Source organism: Gnatocerus cornutus, chromosome 1 (genome assembly GCF_029298725.1).
Source record: "Gnatocerus cornutus isolate USDA-ARS CGAHR chromosome 1, icGnaCorn1.1, whole genome shotgun sequence".
Lineage (NCBI taxonomy): Eukaryota > Metazoa > Arthropoda > Insecta > Coleoptera > Tenebrionidae > Gnatocerus > Gnatocerus cornutus.
Genome location: NC_142233.1, coordinates 13,536,874 through 13,555,298, shown reverse-complemented (window position 1 = coordinate 13,555,298; position 18,425 = coordinate 13,536,874). Strand labels below are relative to the sequence as shown.

Sequence of the window (18,425 nt, the reverse complement as noted above, 5' to 3'; positions counted from 1 at the left end):
AAAAAATTTACAAAGTGTGTCATCATCAAATCAGTTTTCTAACGATAAAAAGTGTATAAAAAAACATTACAACAGGTTGTGTATTTACAAGATGGTTTATAATAATTACCAAATTTTACAAAAATATCGAAAAATAATAATAGTTTGTTCCAAAATGGTACCTATTTCTTAAGATTTTAGGTATTCCCAGTGTTATTTTTATTTAACATGTGAAAAATGATAAGATAAACGCAGTTTCAACATTATAATCCTTGAACTTTGCTGTTATCGTCAATTGAAGATGAACTTTAAAATTCATCTTTTCATTCAATTTATTAAATTTATTTTTAAATATCTGTTTTCAGTTATTTTTAGAGGTAATGTCACATGAGGACACGTCTCACAAAGAAGGTCGCTTTTTATGACATTTTAAGGCTAAGAAAAAAATTGTTTATTAATTTTTACTATGCGAAATTTATGAAAGAGCATTTTTATGTTTGAATTTCAGAATTTTTCATCCGTATTCTTCATTTCTCAAAGTTTTTAATGTATTTAATTTGCTTTAAATTTTTAGATTTTGTTCAAATTTTCTTTGAACTCCGTGGCTGCTTAAAATTCTTATTTTCTAACTTATTTTCTATTTTTTTCTTTTAATTTCGGAATTTTGATATTTTTCGGATTCCTCCATTTTTTTAAATTCTTTGTAAATTTCAAATCCTACAATTTTTTCCAGATATTTCAGCTCTTTTGTTCTACAAACTTTTACAATAATATTGCATAAAAGCCTATAAATAGGTTTTATAAAATACAAGTATAAAAAGTCATTTTTATTGCCGTGTTTTAAAATCTACAAAAGCCATGAATAGTAAATTTTGTTACACGGCAGAAAAGTGGTACTTTTTGTCGAGCAATTAAATTGTAGTAGCAAGTAGCAACTATTCGGCCAAGTAATAAATACTAATGCCTAGGTAGAAAAAGTGTTTCCTTGACAACGGGTGCTTTTCATTACTCATAACAAAATTGCCTACTTTATTGTCTAAAAACGACTAAAAAATCGTGACTTTATTTTCCCTTGTGAGTGTTTCATTAAAAAATGTCTTTTTTATACTTCATACTCCGTTTAGAATAGCGCAAAACTGTTTTGACCACGCATTTCAAAAACACCTGTATAAAAAAGTTAATTAGAAATTATATCATCAAGTACCAAAATAAATAAAATTACACAGTTGATATGTCGTACTATCTAGGCAAAAGAGGGAGAGTTCACTAAACAGCCAGTTTTTTAACCAAAATTTGTTCAAAAACTATAAAATAAAATACTTTATAATGAACAAAATCATTTTTAACAAGAAGGCGTGGCGTAGGTGGCGATTATGCTTAAAGTGGGAGGTAAACAGGAGTAGTGAGGGAAACAACTTTGTCGCAATTTGTGTTTTCGAGTTATTCCATCTGTAGTGGGCGGAGCTTAGTATGGGATAGGCGTGCTTTTTGTTGTTGGTAATCCAAAAAACAAGGCAAAATTGGATCAAATTTAAATTTGAGTTTATTAATTTTTTTACTTCAACAGCATCTTAGAACTTCATTGATCATAATTAATTGTTAATATTCGTGTTATACATTTAGATGAAAAAAATAAAAGGTAAAATATAAATGGTGGATGCGCCGGGTGAAAATTAGTTTTTCCGCCAAAATTTGTTATAATCTTGTTTAATTAAAATCTTAAAGTTTTCTCAAAAATTGTACCGATTTTAGTTAATTAAACCATAAATGTTATCGACCCAAATTAGAACACGAGATAATGAATTTAAAGTATTAAAAATATAATGTGCGATTTAGGTTTCACAGTCCTCGATTTATTATCTTCTAACACAAACGAGGCCGTCATTAACATTCACTTCCTATTTTTATATTTCGACACTATTTACAATAATTGTAGTCAATAGAAATAATTTTCGTCCTTGAAACTGAAAATCAAGCACTTACTTACTTTAACTTAAACTTCTTCTATGAATGAGAGTTTATTAAAATAGATTCATTGCCAAAATAAGGACTGTTTTAATAAGATTACCAACAAACTCATGTACATATTTTTATTATCACAATGATAAATTTATGTATAAGTTTGTAAAAATAAATTTTAGACAGTAGTTTGATTAGAGTGTTTGAAATGGGTATCACTTCCAAATTAGCAATTGTAAGTACGAGTATTAATATCAATATTGATGTATAATTATTGCGCAATTGCAATTTTGAGACGGGTTTAACCCTCATAAAATTAGTTTTTTGTTAGCTGATTCAGTCATGTTCAAAATCGTCTTTGTAAAAAAAATAATTAAAAGTTTTATAAATAATAACTACTCATACTATTTTAAAAAATTAACATATGTAAGTAGGCAAATTTGCAGTTTTTGTAAAATTAAAAGTGAACATGTAATTTTTTTCAACTACTGAATGAATGAAAATCGCCTTTGATGAGTTATTTTGTGATAACCTTTCTGTTATTCCGTTTTTATCTGTTGTTATTATGTAATGCCAATTTTATCGTCTATGTATATCTAATTAAATAAGTATATTAAAGAGGAGTTATTTCTTGTGTGATTGCTAATAGCAGAGCTTTGGCATTTAAATTACCCCACTTACAACCCTTGATACATTTTTTTCTTAGATTTCGCAATTTTTTTTTTGCAAAGCAAAATTAATAACCTCGCCAAATTTGCATGCTTTGTGGACAAAATTATCGAAGTTGCAGCGCTAAAATCTCAATTACAAAAACTCATTTACAAAAAAATAAAAGATTCTAAAAACAATCAATTTATTTTTATAACTTCGAAATTTTGGACATTCAGTAACTATTTAGTCCAAATTAGCAATGTCCTAAAATTTAATTAATGTGGCGTTAAAATTAACAAAGTTACAATATTTAAGATATTTTTTTTTATAAATTTTTGGTTTCTCATTGGAATAAAAAATTCCAAAATTTGTCTTCTTTGACTAACAATTTTGCAATGTAAGACAATTTAAAAAACAACTTCAAGTTAATAACCTCCTCAACTTTGGCTGCTTTAGCGATAAAATTACCGAAGTGACGGCTTATAATAAAATAGTTTTGTGGTTAGAAGTTAGAAGCATTAAAATGGTTTTTTTTTTTCAAAATATTTGGTTTATTTTGAGAATAGTTTTTCTTTAATTTGTTCTGATTGACCAACAATTTTACACAGTTTAAAACAAAAATAAAATAACTAACTTTTCCAAATTTGGTTGCTTTGGCGTTATAATTGTTGCAGTTGCAGCCTTCAATAAGAGTTCTCAGTTCATCAAAAAGTAAACATTTCTAAAACCAGTCGCTTATAATTTTGACACTTGGCACTGTTAGTAACTCAGTTTAAATCAGTAAACTTCTCCAATTTGATTGCTGTGACGTTAAAATTACTAAAGTTACAAGCTTTCGTACAAATTTTTGAAAATTTTTGGTTTAATTTTAGAATAAAAAAATCCAAAATTTATTTTGTTTGTCTGACACGTTTGCAATTTAAGACATTTAAGAAGCAACTTCAAATTAGCAACCTCGTTAAAGATAGTTGATCTGGCATTAAAATTGCAGATTTACAGCCCTTAATAACAAAAATTGCAGTTTTGAGTTTAGCCAAAAAAACTAAAATTTCTAAAATCAGTCGCATCTGGTCTAAAATTTTAAAATTTGGCACATTTAACAACACGGTCTTAGTTAGTTTTTTCAACAAATTTGGATGCTTTAACATTAAAACTACAAAAGTTACAGGCCCTAATACAAAACTTCGGCAGTTTTCAGTTCTTCCAAAAAACAAAAATTCTAAAATCAGTTGCTGCTGATCTACAATCTTGAAATTTGGCACAGTCAGTAACTAAGTTTGAATTAGTAACTTTCGCAAATTTGATTCTAGTAGCTTTAAAATTTCCAGAATTACAACCATTAATAAGATTTTTTGGATTTTTTTTGTTCATTTGCAAAATAAAAAAACGACAAAATTTATCTTGTTCACATTTAATAACCAAGGACAAATAAGTCACCTCCCCAAATTTGTTTAATTTGGCGTTAAAGTTATCAAAATTACAGCTTTGAAAAAACAAAATACATATTTGCAGTTTTCTGTTCATTCAATAATGAAAATTTCTGAAACTAGTCAATTTGGATTTACAATTTTGAAACTTGGCGCAGTTAGTATATAGGCCTGAATTAGTAATTTTTCCAAATTTGATGGCTGTAGTATTAAAATTACCAAAAATACAACTTTAAATATTTTTTTTGGATCTTTTCGGTTTATCGTCAAAATAAAAAATTCCAAAATGTGTCTTGTTTGACCAAAAATTTTGAAATTTAGCACAGTTAATAAACAAGTCTCAATTCAAAACACAAACAAATATTTCCAAAAATTCAAAATTTATCATCGCCATAATATTAATTCTCTGACTACTTTCAGATGCAACCAACTTTACTTCCACTTCTCGCCATACTATTATTTTCCCAGTACCATCCAACCCAAAGCAAAACCCTAGAAAAACGCTACTCCAATTGCTATGGAGGAAACTGCGGCTTAGAACCCATAAGAACATGCCCTGGAGGAAGATGCGGCGGTGGAGGCGGCGGATGCAGTAATGGAAGATGTCCTATCATTGAACCCCCCCAACCCCAACCGTGCTCTGGAGGCAGATGTGGCGGCGGATGTAGCGGCGGCAACTGTCCAATCATAGAACCCCCGATACAACCTTGTCCTGGTGGTAGCTGTGGCGGCGGTTGCCGCGGCGGCAACTGCCCAATCATTGATCCTCCGGTTCAACCATGTTCTGGGGGTAGATGTGGTAGTAGCTGCAGTGGCGGCAACTGTCCGATTGTTGATCCTCCGGTGATTCAATCACCATGTTCTGGGGGCAGATGTGGTGGCGGTAGAATCCAAACTTGTTCCTCCTGTGTTAATAGATGTGCAAGTAGATGTTCGAACAATCAGTGTCTTAATAGCTGCTTGAATGATTGCAGCTGTGATGGACGTATTGTAATACCAGAACCAGAACCAGAAATAGAAACAGAAAATAATAACTGTTGCGACGTTTTGCATCCCAAGCACTGCTTCACTGAAGAAAACGGCAATAGAAGATGTGTCGTTCGAAAACACAGAGAATGTTCAGATTTGTGTTCCTCATCGGTTGTATCAATTCAAGAAGGAGGGAGCAGGACAGGGTGCCATTATGTACAAAATTATCCTTACGCGTATTGTGGAAACTACGAGCGCCATGGTAAGTATTTTCGTTTGACTAGTTTTGACCAAAATTTTGACTTTGATTTTGTCTTCAGATTGTGGTCAGTGCTACTCCTGCGATGGTTCCAACAATCCTGGAACGTGTTCCCAAAGATCTGAGTGTAGCCAGAGCTGCAGGAATATTATACGTGGCTAAGTTCATTCAGAAGCAGTTTTAGCTAGTTGTGTGGGTAAAAGTAGAAACCAACTTTTTACAAAACGTGTAGTTTACTATTTTCTGTAAGTTTTACACGTTGCAGCATTAAAATATGAAAAATAAATCTAAATAATTAATTTTTAATAGTTTTTTTTCTAACACTAATATGTTATACTGTTTCTATGGTGCATAAGAACTCACCCTTTATATTGCTCTTAAAATACGCTTTTTTTATAAAGTACGTCGTCAATGGCAACGTATCTTATAGAGTTATAAAATACGATTCAAAAATTCACTTTTGCTTACATTTTTCATAAAAGTTAAAAGTACAGTAATGAAATTTTGACCGACGTTGTTAGAACTACCACATTTCTCCCGTAACATCGTTAATGTGTTTTCAGCTTCTTCTGCAGATATTTCATTCACAGTTGCTCTTGTAATAGCCGTTTCATTCTTAAACTCTCTTCCAGCATATTCTTCTACTTCGACTACTTCATTCCCAATGGCGCTCGTAGTATTAGATGTTCCATTCCCAAAAACTTGTCTAGCTATCTTTAATTTTTCTCCCAGCGACTCTTCAATATAAGATTCTGCTACTTTTGCAGATTCCCATCCTCCATGTCTCTTCAAGGACGTAATCTCTCCCCCTACATTGTAAATTTTATTATATGTTTTGAATAATAAACTGACTACTTACCAGCATTAACAAAAAGAGTCGCCGAACTGCGGCGAAAACAATGCCCAGTGTAACTCGATGGATTTTCTAGTTTAAGATATGTTGCGATTTTCTTCCCCAAAGGTGTTGATTCCCACACATTGGCAGCTGCACTTTCCCTTATTGTAATGTAAGAAAAATCTTGTAGGTGATTTTCTTGAGCGCAAAACAATATAACGTCTATATAATTCGATGGGATTAACCCCAAAACCTTCACCAACAATGGTGAATCGTCGTTCCTTATGGGTTTTAGAATCCGGAATAATGACATTTATTGTGTCACCACAATCATGTACGTCACTGAATTCCATAGCGGCCAATTCGGCTTTTCTACAGGCTCCAGCAACTCCGAAGATCAGTGCAACATGAAAAATTTCATAAAATTTATGTCTAAGTATAATTTATTCCTTACTTTGACAAACAAATATTCCCCTTCATCCGCTTGTTGTAAAAATGTTCTAATTTCCTCTTGTGTCAAGACCTTGGACTTTTTACTGCGATAACCAACATTTAAATTTTTTATGAAAGGAATAACAGCACCAAACTTGTCAATTTGTATGTTGTCTTTGGCTTTTAGTGTAGCCTTGAGCATGGAATATTCTGGCCACAATGAGGCTGGTGACAACTTTTGCGACTAAAAAGTAAATGTGTTAGTTTTTCAAAAATGTTCCATTTCTATTTACGCACTTACCCTCATATCCAGGAATGTCAAAATGACATCTTCCGTTACTTCCGTGATGCCATTCTTATTTATGATACACTTTCTCGTAGGCAGGTTTTGATTTTGCAGGTAACAAATTGCCCCGTAATTCCTTACCTTTTTCCTTAATTTTTTGAGGAACACTCTCGCACATTTTAACCGATGCAAATTGTTTTTTTGCAATTTGTTTACTGTTACTATAGGAAACCTACCACCGCACCCTTTACCCACCACACTTTGACACATTTTGCTACAACTAAGAATTTTTTAATCAAAGAAGATTTTTCATAAAACAAGCATTAGTGTTAGAAAAAATCTTGACGACAACTCGTGTTTTATAGTTAAAAAATCTCGTTCTATAAACTACGAACTACGAACTCGATTTTTAAACTCTTTATAAAACACTAGTTGTCTTAATAGCTATTTTATTATACCTGCATCCACATACTTCTACAATATACCAACCATCCCCACTTTTTTCCTATTTACGCAATGTGTAAAGAATGAAGTTGAAAAAAGATATTGAGAATTGCATTGGCACATCTACGCTTGCGTCAAATTTGCACCAAATTTGAAATTTCTATTTGAAAATAGATTTATTAAAATTCAAATCAGTTCACTTTTCTATAATTTCAGTATCAAGGGTTAGGTTACCGTTTTTTTTAAAAAAATCTTTTACGATTAAGACATTTATTTACACTTAAGTGCTATATTAAATATGTACATAATTTTATTGGTCATATTATTAATTTAAATTATGTTAAAAATTATATGATATTTAAATTTTTAAATTTAAAGATTTTTAAAGAAAATTAATTTTGTCAACTTTTGGCGAATGGACGGTACATTTTCATGTAATTTCAATTCATGGTTGACACGAATTTTAATATACAGTTGGATAGCCTCCTTTAAGATCACCGTTCGATGGTTATCAATGGGATCTTGGGTTTTTATATGTTCCAACATGGTCTGATGATTGAATAAATTGAAACAATTTAATAAGACCTTAGTCGAAACAAATAAACTAAATTTTTCTTTATACTTTTTTATAAGATGCTTGCTTTGCCTAAAAATTTGCTCCGTTAATGTGCATAATTTAACCGTGTCATTCGAGGGGAAACTATATGGGCCTCTATTTTTTAAGCTAATTAGTTTTCTAGGTTCCCTATTACTACACAATTGGTTTTTGCATGTCACACAATGAATTTTTTTTATCAATTTACTGCAGATAAATTCTGAAATATATTCAATAATGTCGACAGTAACATATGATAAATTGACTGAAAAGTGTAAATAATTTTCATCAAAGAAATCAGTTGGAGCATTTCCCACCCCAAGATCCACATATCCATACAAACGGTTTTCTTTGTAAATGCTTTGACTTCTGATACTCATGTCATCTAACACTAAGTTACAAATAACTGGTCCTTCTTTCACTTTTTCTGCCAGCACAGAAAAAGACTCTCTTGTTAACCCGGGTTTTCCGTCCACAACTGTATACCATTCCCTAAGAGTAGATGAATGTGGTAGCAGGTTTTCAAATTCTTCACGAACATATTCGTATGCTCTAGGTGAGTAAAAATGGAGAGTCAAGGCAAATTTCCTCAATTCAGGAGAATATTTCGTTTTTTTGCCTTCCAGAGTTCGATGGATTATATTCTTTATGGCCTCCGGTGTTCTTTCCTATAATTAAATATAATTTAAAAAAATCCAACTTCTCACTATAACTATCAATTAATATAAAATCTAGATTGAAGTATAGAGAGCTGAGTGGATAAACATGTTAAGTGACAATTCAAAAAGCTTCACTTTCATCCCACTAAATATGTTTGTCTACTCATATTTCAATGAAAATTCAATGGTAAAAAATAATCTAACTTTACGGCAATCATTGATTAAGCAAACTCAGGGGAAAGATTGAGTCCCTTGTTACTGCAAACAAATAAAATTTGATATTAATCGATGTAATTTGTAAAAAAATAAAATTACCAAAAGTTCATTGGCCGCTTCTCCGTTGATAAGATTTTTGGCCTGCAGTTCCTCTAGCAATTTTGTCAGAGTATGTACACGTTTTTCCAAACGTCGTTTACACTGTTAAAATCTTTTAATTTTCTTAGATTTTTCAAAATTCTGGAGTCTAGCAGCATATAGAGCTCTCTTTGCTCTCCTCGGTGTAGAAACCTCAGGTGTTGTTACGTTTATCTCATGTATTTTGTTAGAATTTTGTGTCTCTTCAACATAGTTTGAAGTCCTGGGAGTCGCTTCAAAATGCACGGTAGTTGGTCCACCAGAAACATTGACTGCTTTAAAAAGATATTTATGTTAAATGTAAATAGTGTATTAATAATAATTTACCATCAGCAAAAATAACTTTGAACTGCCAGAAACAACTGCATCAACTGATTTAAATAACTCCGCTTCTTGTAGAATTACGTTCACAGAAGGTATGGCGTTACTAATCAATCTTCTTTGTGTACTATGAAAAGACACCGATTGACGAAAGTCTTTTGGTAAAAAATGTTTGCTGCATAAGAATAAGGTATTAACCTTATCATTAGCATTAAAACCACACACATTTTCCATGATTTTAGTAATAATTCATCACGAGGAAATCTAAAAGAGTAAACACAAATAAATACAATAATATATAACTAATAAAGTTTTCATACTTATGCAAAGACACGTTGTCACCCCTTGCAGAGTTACATAAAACACAATAATTCTTGCCACTAACCATTTTATAAACTAAAATATCACTGAATAATAATAATACTTTCAAGCCACACTAAAACACACAAGTCGACACAACTAGGTACCACGAGGTAAAAGGAAATTTTTCAACATGGCAAGTACCGGCGTACCGGCATATCGGCATTTAACTAGTCTACGCAAGCGCGTTAATACATTTTCCAACGCATGCGTCTGAGTAGTAGCGCAAATCTCGTTTCTTTTGTCTCTTTTTTTGGGCTTCAAGATGACTCAGAAATGCTTGGTATATTATAGAAGTATGTGCCTGCATCATAATACTAAATTAAAACACGCAAAAGCGTGCAAAAAGGGGTCTTTAAAACACTAAAGCTTTAAAGTTGTCTAGGTAACAAGAAATAGTGAAATGTCAGGATCAATTTTTATTTATAATATAAATAAACATAAAAATTTCAATTACTATTGTTTGAAATTTTAAACCTCGCCGCTTTAAGCTGGTTACAGTTGTTTTTTGCTTCTAATTCATAACTAGTAGAAGCTTTTTTATTTTCATTCATCTGTTGAACGCTCATAGCTCTTGATGAAGTTGATTTAGCAACCGATGTGTTCAGAACACCAACAATGCGTTTGGAAACAACTATTTTGTTTGAAGTGGATTCTTCAATATAGCCACTAGCCACACTCGAAGATTTCCATCCCACCTGACGTTTCAACTCATCGATGCTCATACCACTGTTTGCCATAATCGTATGAAGTTCGTCGGAAAGCATGACCAGTATATTTGTCAGCGTCGGGTAGATTCAGAATTAATCGCACTTCTGCATGTTCTGCTAGCCTTTTAATATCTTCACTCATTTTCTGAACGGATTTTTACAAACGTGAAAAAATGTGCTTAACAACGTAAACAAACAATTGCTAACCGTCTCTACGAAAACAATTAACAAACATCCTTTGATAATTTTATTGTGTAAATTCCAGAGATTTGGAAAATAATTAATAGATCCGGTTACCATATGGAAGTTTGGACATACGTTACACAAAACATGTGCAACAAGAATTTTTATTTCCGTCTCTACCTATTGCACTGATTCCTATCGCTGATACGCTTATGCAGTATTGTCTCTCTCGTCAGGATGGAACCAATCAGAGATCATGACGTAGATCGTTACTCGAATTTCAAATGGCAAATCCAAAGTGTCATAGCTAATGTTAGTAAAGAACTTTGAATGCAAAGTTTTGTGAACTTAAAGGTTTTAGACGTTATTTCTCTTGTATGTTGCTAAAGTTTGTGACAAGGTTCTTTCATCACTAGTTTGATTTCGTTTTGCTGTCTTTTAATGTTGAAACTTTCATTCCTTAATAGGCCGAAGCTCTTCTACATCTTCCCACAATATGAATGCGGTAAAACCGATCATTTATAGCTCCACAATTAAACGATATTGATACAATTCTCAGTGTGCATAACATAGTTTTCAATAGGTTTAAGGTCAAACACTAATGACAAAATCAAAATTACCAACGTGTGACTAACACTTTTCTAGTCTGACACCAGAAACCTGGCAAAATAGAGAAGCTAATTCAAACAGCCTAGATTAATTGTAAGAACATAGAAAACTTTACATTAGACCCAGACTTCTAAAGAAGAAAATGCAGAAAGTCTCTTTTAAGATGTATTTGCCACTATTTACATCAATTTGATTTTGTTCCTCGTCCGAGTGTAAGAAAAAAGCGCAGCCTTCTCTCGGTCTGCCACGATCTTCTTTTACTCTTATTTGCTACAATGTCACAGGTTTCCTAGCGTGTTCTTCTTTCTGTTCTTACTTGTCGCCAGAGCTGTCCATTATTTTGTTAACCAGTTCTGAGCATCATATTCTTTTGATGTTCTCAACAATCTACTTGTCCCTTTTTAATGTATTTTTTTACTGCTTTCATGTATATTTCTTCAATACTTTGAACATTTCTCCATTCATCCAATTTAGTTAGGTGTACCTTGGATTTTTATTAACTAGGATATTTCTTTCATTTGAATCTTGATCTTTTCTCTCTTCGTCAAAATCCATGTTTTTCTTCCTCTCCGTATGTTTGGTGACTTCCGTTTCAATTATAAATCATCTGCTAATCGCATAATAATTCACTTTCATTGCACTTTGTAGTCTGTGGTTAATTTTCATATTTTGCTTCTAATTTTCTCCACAGACGACGATTTAGTTCAGAAACATGCCAGTTGTAATATTCCATTGATTTTTATTTCACTAGTTAGCCCTTATTTGTACCATTTCTATTCTACGCTTATTACAAAATCTGTTTCGACAATTCTCGCATAAATTTGTTCAAATGCGTCTTGAGCCAAAAATTCCTCTTTGAACTCACTTTCTGTCGTCTGTTGTATGCGACGTCGGTAGTTTTATGGTGCTGAGAGAACTTGTTGTGTTACAGTACGTTGGATTACTCATTTTGCTGTGAACTGTCACACATTACAATTGTTGTCAAGTTTTAAAATTAGCCAATCAAAAACTCTCCATCCTGGCGAGAGAGATAGGTATACATTGTATCCAGTGAATGCGTGCAAGAGACAAGGACGAAAGTTGTAAAGCTAGTCGTAGATATGTTTCTAAGACATTTGACTATGTCCCCCCATCTATTAATTTCCAAATCTCTGGTAAATTCCCATTTTTCAATGCTCCTAAAGGATTGTAAATGGATAGGTATAATAAAAAATAGCGTATAACACTCGTTTATAAGCGCCTTTAAAATACTGCTGACCGTCGTGTTCTTAAACTCGTCGTGCGTGTTTTAAAGGCTTGCTTATAAACTTGTATTATAATATACTATTATTACCACACTATAAACACTTTTCTATTTTTTTTAATATTTTTGTTTTTGCAGAACAAGCTTTTGCAGAGCAGATATCGGCATTTCTATAAAAATCGTAACGACTGTTGCAAGCATATACGCCATTGTTACATCCCCTAACCAGTTTTGGAACTGAAAAAAAATATTATAAAATTTTGAAACTTCTTCAGTTTATACCAACAAGTAACGTCTGATTAGTGTACAGCGGCTGGCGATTAATCCCCAATCTAAATTTTATCCATCCAACGTGAATAAGATACGCGCTGAAAGTTAAACGTCCGAGGAATTGTGCAGGTGGCCAACGGCAAAACCAGAGACAGAACCCTGGAAAAGAAAAATCATTAAGTTTTGTGTTTAAGTTTTGTGTTGGCATGTCTGTCATTCTGAGAGACTCAGGTTTGCCAACGCAGTAAAACTGCCAGTTTGACACTTTACATCCAATGTTTTTGGTCATTCCGAAGATTCCTATGGCAAGACCGATGGCAAAAATTGGTTTTCCGAAGCCCCAATAGAGAGCTGCTTCTATTCTGGTGTACGTGTAACCTTCTTGGTACATTCGTCCAGCTATTAGTATGATTGAAAGAGGAAGGCCAAATGAGAGAATCCACCAGAAGGTGACGTGTAGCTAAAAAATTGTGCGAAAATTAGGTTTTATTTCCATTGAATTCAAGTAATGAATAAAAATCCACAGAATTTAAAAAAATTATTTTAAGAATGGATTGCCTAAAGAATTGGTCAAAATACACTTAACAAAAATAATTGTATCTAACAATAAAAAAAGTCTATAAAAAGTTCGTTTAAAAGTTCATTCAAGATTTTTCATTAATTCTGTTAAGGTTCGGTCAACAAATATCTTTTAGAGAAAACTCCAAAAGATCTAAAAATTTAATCCAAAGAAAAATCGTCTAAAGAAGCTTTCAGAAGATTTTTCGCATAAATTTTCACAATTTTTTTTTTAAAACAAAGAATTAAACAAAAAAACCAATCGTCCAAAAATACTTGTCAAAAACTGTCTGAAGAATTCTTTAAAGAAACCTTCAAAAGATCCTTTAAAAAAACCTTCAAAAAGTCCTTTGAAAATTCAAAAATTCGAAGTTGAATTCAAATGATACTGGATACACTTTAAACCATAAATTTTCTAAAGAGTTTCCTTAATACATATGTCAATAAAAAATTCTTTAAGAATAATTATAAAAAAAAACAAATTCAATCAAATGTAAAAAAATCGTTCTCAAAAGAATTCTTCCAAATCATTGTCCAAAGAATTCTTCGTTTTCCGCAAAGTTGTTTAACGAATTCTGTGAAAAATTCCCCAAAAAAAAATATTCAATAAACTCAAAGAATCGAATATAAAGATAAAATATAAAAAAAAACGAAGAAACCTTTTTAATAAACATATTTTTAAAGAATCAAAGATTCTCTCAACAACTTTTTTAAAAAACACTTCAAAGGATCGAAAGAAAAACAGTTCAAAGAAAAACATTTTTTTTTAATTTCGTAAAAAATTCTGTAAGAAACCTAAAGAATCATCCAAAACATTGAATTTAAAAAAATCGTCGAAAGAACCCTTCAAACAAAGTTCCAAAAAATTCTTTAAAGAGAAATCAAGATATATAATATGTTATTGTCCAAACATTCACAAAATTGAACATAAAAATAAGTCAAAAAAAAACTATTTTTGTCAGAAACTATTCTGATGAATCGAATTAAATAGAAAATGTTTAAAAAGATCTTCAAAGAAGCCAAATGATCGAATCTTCTGAAGAATCGTCAAGAGAATCCTCAATTAATTCTTCGAATTTTCTAAAGAAACGTTTAAAGAATCAAATTTATGCTTGGTCGAATTTCAAGAAGAATCATCCAAAGAGTGCTCCAAATAGTCTTCTAAAGAATTCGCACAAACATTTTCACACCAACTGCAACCCAAAGCATCGAAATAAAATAAATGAAAATTGGTTCAGAACCTCAAACAAAAATCTTCCAAAAAACATTCAGAGAACGAATTGAAAAAAACAAAGTTTAGAAAAAATTGTCTAAAATGTAATCTATAAAACGAATGAATGGGATTTTAGGAAAGATCGCTAAAAAAATCCTAAATGACTTCTTCAAGAAATTCTCCAAAGCATTTGAATAGAGTTGTTCAAAAAGTATATTCGCTTAAAAAATTAAAATATTTTTTAATCAAAAATTTTATAATTTAGCACTGTTTGGTAGATAAATCTGAAAAATTAATAGCATTTTTGGTTTAATCAGTAAACCTGACAAAGTTATAGAATTTTGTAGAAAATATTAAAAATTTTCGATTCAACTGAAAAGCAAACATTTCTAAAATTGTTATTTTTGGGTCCAAAATTTTGTTATTTTGTGGAGTTATTAGACGTGTCTAAAGTAGTCAATTTTTAAAAACTTATGCTTTAATCGTTAAAATAGACTTAAAATAGATTTTTTTAAAGAAATTTTTGAGTTAATAAAAATTTTTGTAGTTTTGTACATTTGATAGGCGTCTTTCAGACTTTACGCTTTGATTGCTTTACAATCAAAATTGACAGAAGTACGAAATTTTTATTTACATCTAAAAAGTAAATATGTCTAAAATTGTTCTTTTTGGGTGCGAACTCGTATCATCATAAAAAAAGAAATAAAAAAAATAAGGGAAAAGCAATACTTTTTAAAACAACAACAAATGCAAAGTGTACAAATAAATATAATAAATAAAAACTATAAAAAAGCGATGAAAGTAAAAAAGACAAAACAAAAAAATTGAAAAGAAAGACTAAAGATACATGAACAAGAGACAATAAAGAATTCTAAGAAGAAGCGGTTCTTTTAGTAAGAAAATAATGATTAATTACAACATACCTTAGTAATGACAAAATTATTTCTCCTCGTTTTGTAAAACAAGTACCCAAATATTGTACCGACTGCATAACCTGTAATGTTAGAATAGGCAGAAGAGTACATATCATGCCACTGAGGAACAAACAAACAGAAGTTGAATAAAGGCCTAAAACACAAAGTCAGTAGAGAAAAAAATAAAATTATAACTTTCTAATTTACTCTGGATATTGACGTACCAAAATATCATAATCTTTGACATAACTGATAACGGATGGAATTAGTATTCCAACTCCCATGACTATCCCAAGGATGAATTTTGAGTATTTTTCATATTTTTTCATAAAATAAATTATTATCAGAAATACAATAAAGAGCTGAGTGTCACTAGCCAAGTACCAAGTCTGTTGAAGACACTAAAAAAAATAAAAAAATTAAACATAAAAAAACTTTTTAATTTACCATATTTTCTTTGTTTACAAAATTGTTAATATAGAACAAATTCGTCCACCAATTTTTTCTGCAGTTTCTGTATTCATCTCCTATTATTTTATCCCAAAATGGTCCCCGTGACATGTGAACAAGCCAAGTGGAATGGAAGAGAACCACAAAGGCCAAAGTGGGAGTAAGTCTGTAACCAACTTCCAAAACTCTTCTTTTCTTCTATCAAAACATTGATTTTCTTACCTTACGTACCGATACAGAAAAATATTAAACACATTCTTAAACTCAAAAGACTTCTTCCCTTCAAACGTATTAAAAATATTGTACGTTAACAACCACGCAGATATCAGGAAAAAAGTTTGTACAGCATATCCGCCATTGGTCAAAAATGAATTAAGAAACTCATCGTGAACCTAGAAATTGAAAGCTGTCATTGAACCACATTTTTTATAAACGAGGTACCTTTTCAGTAAATATAGGATTGGCCACAGGAGCTGCAAATTGTACCATAAGGGTGTGAGCCAGAATCACACAAGCCATGTTGTAGAAGCGAATGCCTTGAATGCAACTCAAAGACGCTTGATCTTGAGTGTGAGTCGTTCTTTTGAGGCGGGAAAAATTCTTGGGGATGGAAAATGCGGATATAATTTTTCCGACTAAAATGTGAAGGTTCATACTGCAACAAGCTTCACTCTTAACCGATTTTAGTTACTTTTTATTCCAACACTAGAAATCGTACTGTAATGACCCATTCTTAAACGATTTGTGACTTTTCATTACAGCACGATTTTTGAAGGCAGAATAAAAGTGAAAATTGCTTAAAAATGAAGCTATTTGTAGTATGATTTTTGAATATTTAATAACGTCACTCTAATACAAAAAAAATTGTTATTTTTCAAAATATATGAACTTACACACAGTTCCAGTAATGTTGTTATATTCTACTTTTGATTTGTATCTAGCTATGCCTTCGTAAAAAGAAGAAAATATCACAAATATTACGTATAAAATAGAAATTGCTCTAAAATAAAAAAGCACAGAAAATGAAAATTATAAAAATTGTATACAGAGTGACCCCACAAACCTTAAAAAAACTTTAAATGTCTGAACTTTGTACAATACAAAAATAATCAAAAATCAAAGTGCGAGCATTTTAGAACAATCTGTACATAAAAAACATAAATTAAATTTCTATTTAGTTCCAGTTTGTTTGAGAATCACTCTGTATATACGAGTACTAACGCAAATAAAATGTCGTAGACGTCCATCTCATAGGGCGAATCGTCACTTTCGCAGTGCATTTTGAGAACATCCCCATTTAAGCCCGCATCTAAATGCTTCTTTAGATAACATTTTTCTATCCCTTCTCTAATTTCCAATAAACTAATTTCTGATTTGGTTGATTTGTTCACAATGTTTGGACAACTCTCTTGTATGCAAACTCCATGTCTTAATAAATCATGGCGGTAATTTTGGGGATTTGAACTTATTGTCTAAAATGTTATTTTTTTTGATAATTATGGGTTTTTCAAAAATGTGTACTTACTTCTATAATGTTCCAAATGTCACTTGCGGTTGTTTTATTTTTTGGGTATAACTGGAGAACGATGTAGCAGTAAAGAGCTTCATCGCCATGTGACATGCACTGGTCGTAGTTGTCAAATTGGAAAAGTGTAGGCATTGAATCATATTGTAATTCTGGAAAATAAAAGTATCCTAAAAAGCAAGAAATGTTTGAAACAAAATTTTTGGGAATCTCAAAATTCAAGATTTAGTTAGGCTCTCGGAAGATCAGAATTTTAGTTTAAATAAAAATTGATAATCGAAAGGCCAAATGAGTTGTCTGGTAATCCAACTTATAAAATTTTAAAACGAGAAAAAACGATATATTTTTAAAATTTAAATACCTGTAAGATTTGTCGCGTAAACATTACACAAAATTTTTATAAAAACCAAACAAACACTGATTTTAAAACTCATTTGAACTACTAACGCTTGTCTGTCAATAAGAATAGTCACCAGAATGAACTAAATAAAAGGAGATTTTACGTTTTATTGCAGAAACCAGTTAGTAACAATCTCGTTTCTTCTCCATTCAATTGTGTGTTCGGTCGAACAAAAATTAGCACAGCGCAGCGTCTAGACACTTTTATCTCGAAATTTGAGGTCCTTGAATGTTTTTTTCTGAAACATTTTGAATTAATTTTTTTTACACCAAGTGCTTAAATTTTCCTCGCTTTCCATGTCCCAATAATTGTTTTTACAAATAAATTGCTACATTTTTATTTTAAGTACACAAATTTGTTTTAATCGACAAAACTTTTTTATATATTTCTAAAAATTGATTTAAATAGGTAGATATTGCCAAAATTTTTTTTGAAGATGTCAGCATAAGAAACGCGTCTTCAAAACAAAAAATTTAATATATAGGAAAACAAACATTACATAAAAAAAGGAACAATCGTAAAATGATTCTAAGAAGAGGCTTTGTTTTGGAAACATGTTCGGTTGCTGATACCATTTTTTAGCAGAAAAGCCTAGATCAAGAATATTAATATCTTCCAAATTATGAAAACAAAAATATGGGTCCCAATTTAAAATAAGAAAGTTGAATATCGCTCAAAATATATTAAGACATTTAAAAACATTATAAAATCATCAGCTTATAGTAAATTAAAAGCTTAATTTTTTAAATTTTTAAAATCGGTTTATAAATAAAAATTCTACAACGCCTGCCGTTTTTTAAAAATTACCCTGTATAAAATT

The 18,425-nt window shown here is 31.1% G+C and overlaps 3 protein-coding genes and 1 long non-coding RNA gene across 5 annotated transcripts; 1 reads left to right on the top strand and 3 right to left on the bottom strand.

The window, feature by feature from the left end:
* Positions 1-2,099: 2,099 nt before the first annotated feature.
* LOC148180415 (uncharacterized) lies at positions 2,100-5,452 on the top strand. The gene is made up of 3 exons (XM_088036713.1): positions 2,100-2,173; positions 4,437-5,247; positions 5,306-5,452. Exons 1-3 carry the CDS (start codon positions 2,147-2,149, stop codon positions 5,404-5,406), a joined length of 939 nt encoding a protein of 312 aa, XP_087892839.1. The 5' UTR covers positions 2,100-2,146; the 3' UTR covers positions 5,407-5,452.
* LOC148180414 (uncharacterized) lies at positions 5,410-7,327 on the bottom strand. 2 transcript variants are annotated; one of them, XM_088036735.1, is made up of 4 exons: positions 7,256-7,327; positions 6,813-7,077; positions 6,104-6,755; positions 5,410-6,053 (listed from the first exon to the last, which is right to left on the bottom strand). In XM_088036735.1, the coding sequence occupies exons 3-4, from the start codon at positions 6,390-6,392 to the stop codon at positions 5,677-5,679; spliced, it is 666 nt and encodes a 221-aa protein (XP_087892861.1). In that variant the 5' UTR covers positions 6,393-6,755; positions 6,813-7,077; positions 7,256-7,327; the 3' UTR covers positions 5,410-5,676. The 2 variants fall into 2 exon arrangements, with proteins under 2 accessions (XP_087892861.1, XP_087892853.1); XM_088036727.1 differs by lacking the exon at positions 7,256-7,327 and having other exon boundaries at positions 6,813-7,233.
* A 238-nt stretch (positions 7,328-7,565) lies between these two features.
* LOC148180413 (uncharacterized) lies at positions 7,566-9,679 on the bottom strand. Its single transcript, XR_015770636.1, has 4 exons — positions 9,491-9,679; positions 9,177-9,434; positions 8,811-9,124; positions 7,566-8,753 (listed from the first exon to the last, which is right to left on the bottom strand). It is a non-coding gene; the product is annotated as an uncharacterized LOC148180413 (long non-coding RNA).
* Positions 9,680-12,546: 2,867 nt separating this feature from the next.
* LOC148180412 (nose resistant to fluoxetine protein 6-like) lies at positions 12,547-17,352 on the bottom strand. Its single transcript, XM_088037728.1, has 10 exons — positions 17,206-17,352; positions 16,902-17,152; positions 16,574-16,680; positions 16,122-16,315; positions 15,903-16,072; positions 15,678-15,846; positions 15,438-15,631; positions 15,240-15,384; positions 12,816-13,005; positions 12,547-12,704 (listed from the first exon to the last, which is right to left on the bottom strand). Exons 1-10 carry the CDS (start codon positions 17,338-17,340, stop codon positions 12,547-12,549), a joined length of 1,713 nt encoding a protein of 570 aa, XP_087893854.1. The 5' UTR covers positions 17,341-17,352.
* Between the last annotated feature and the right edge of the window lie 1,073 nt (positions 17,353-18,425).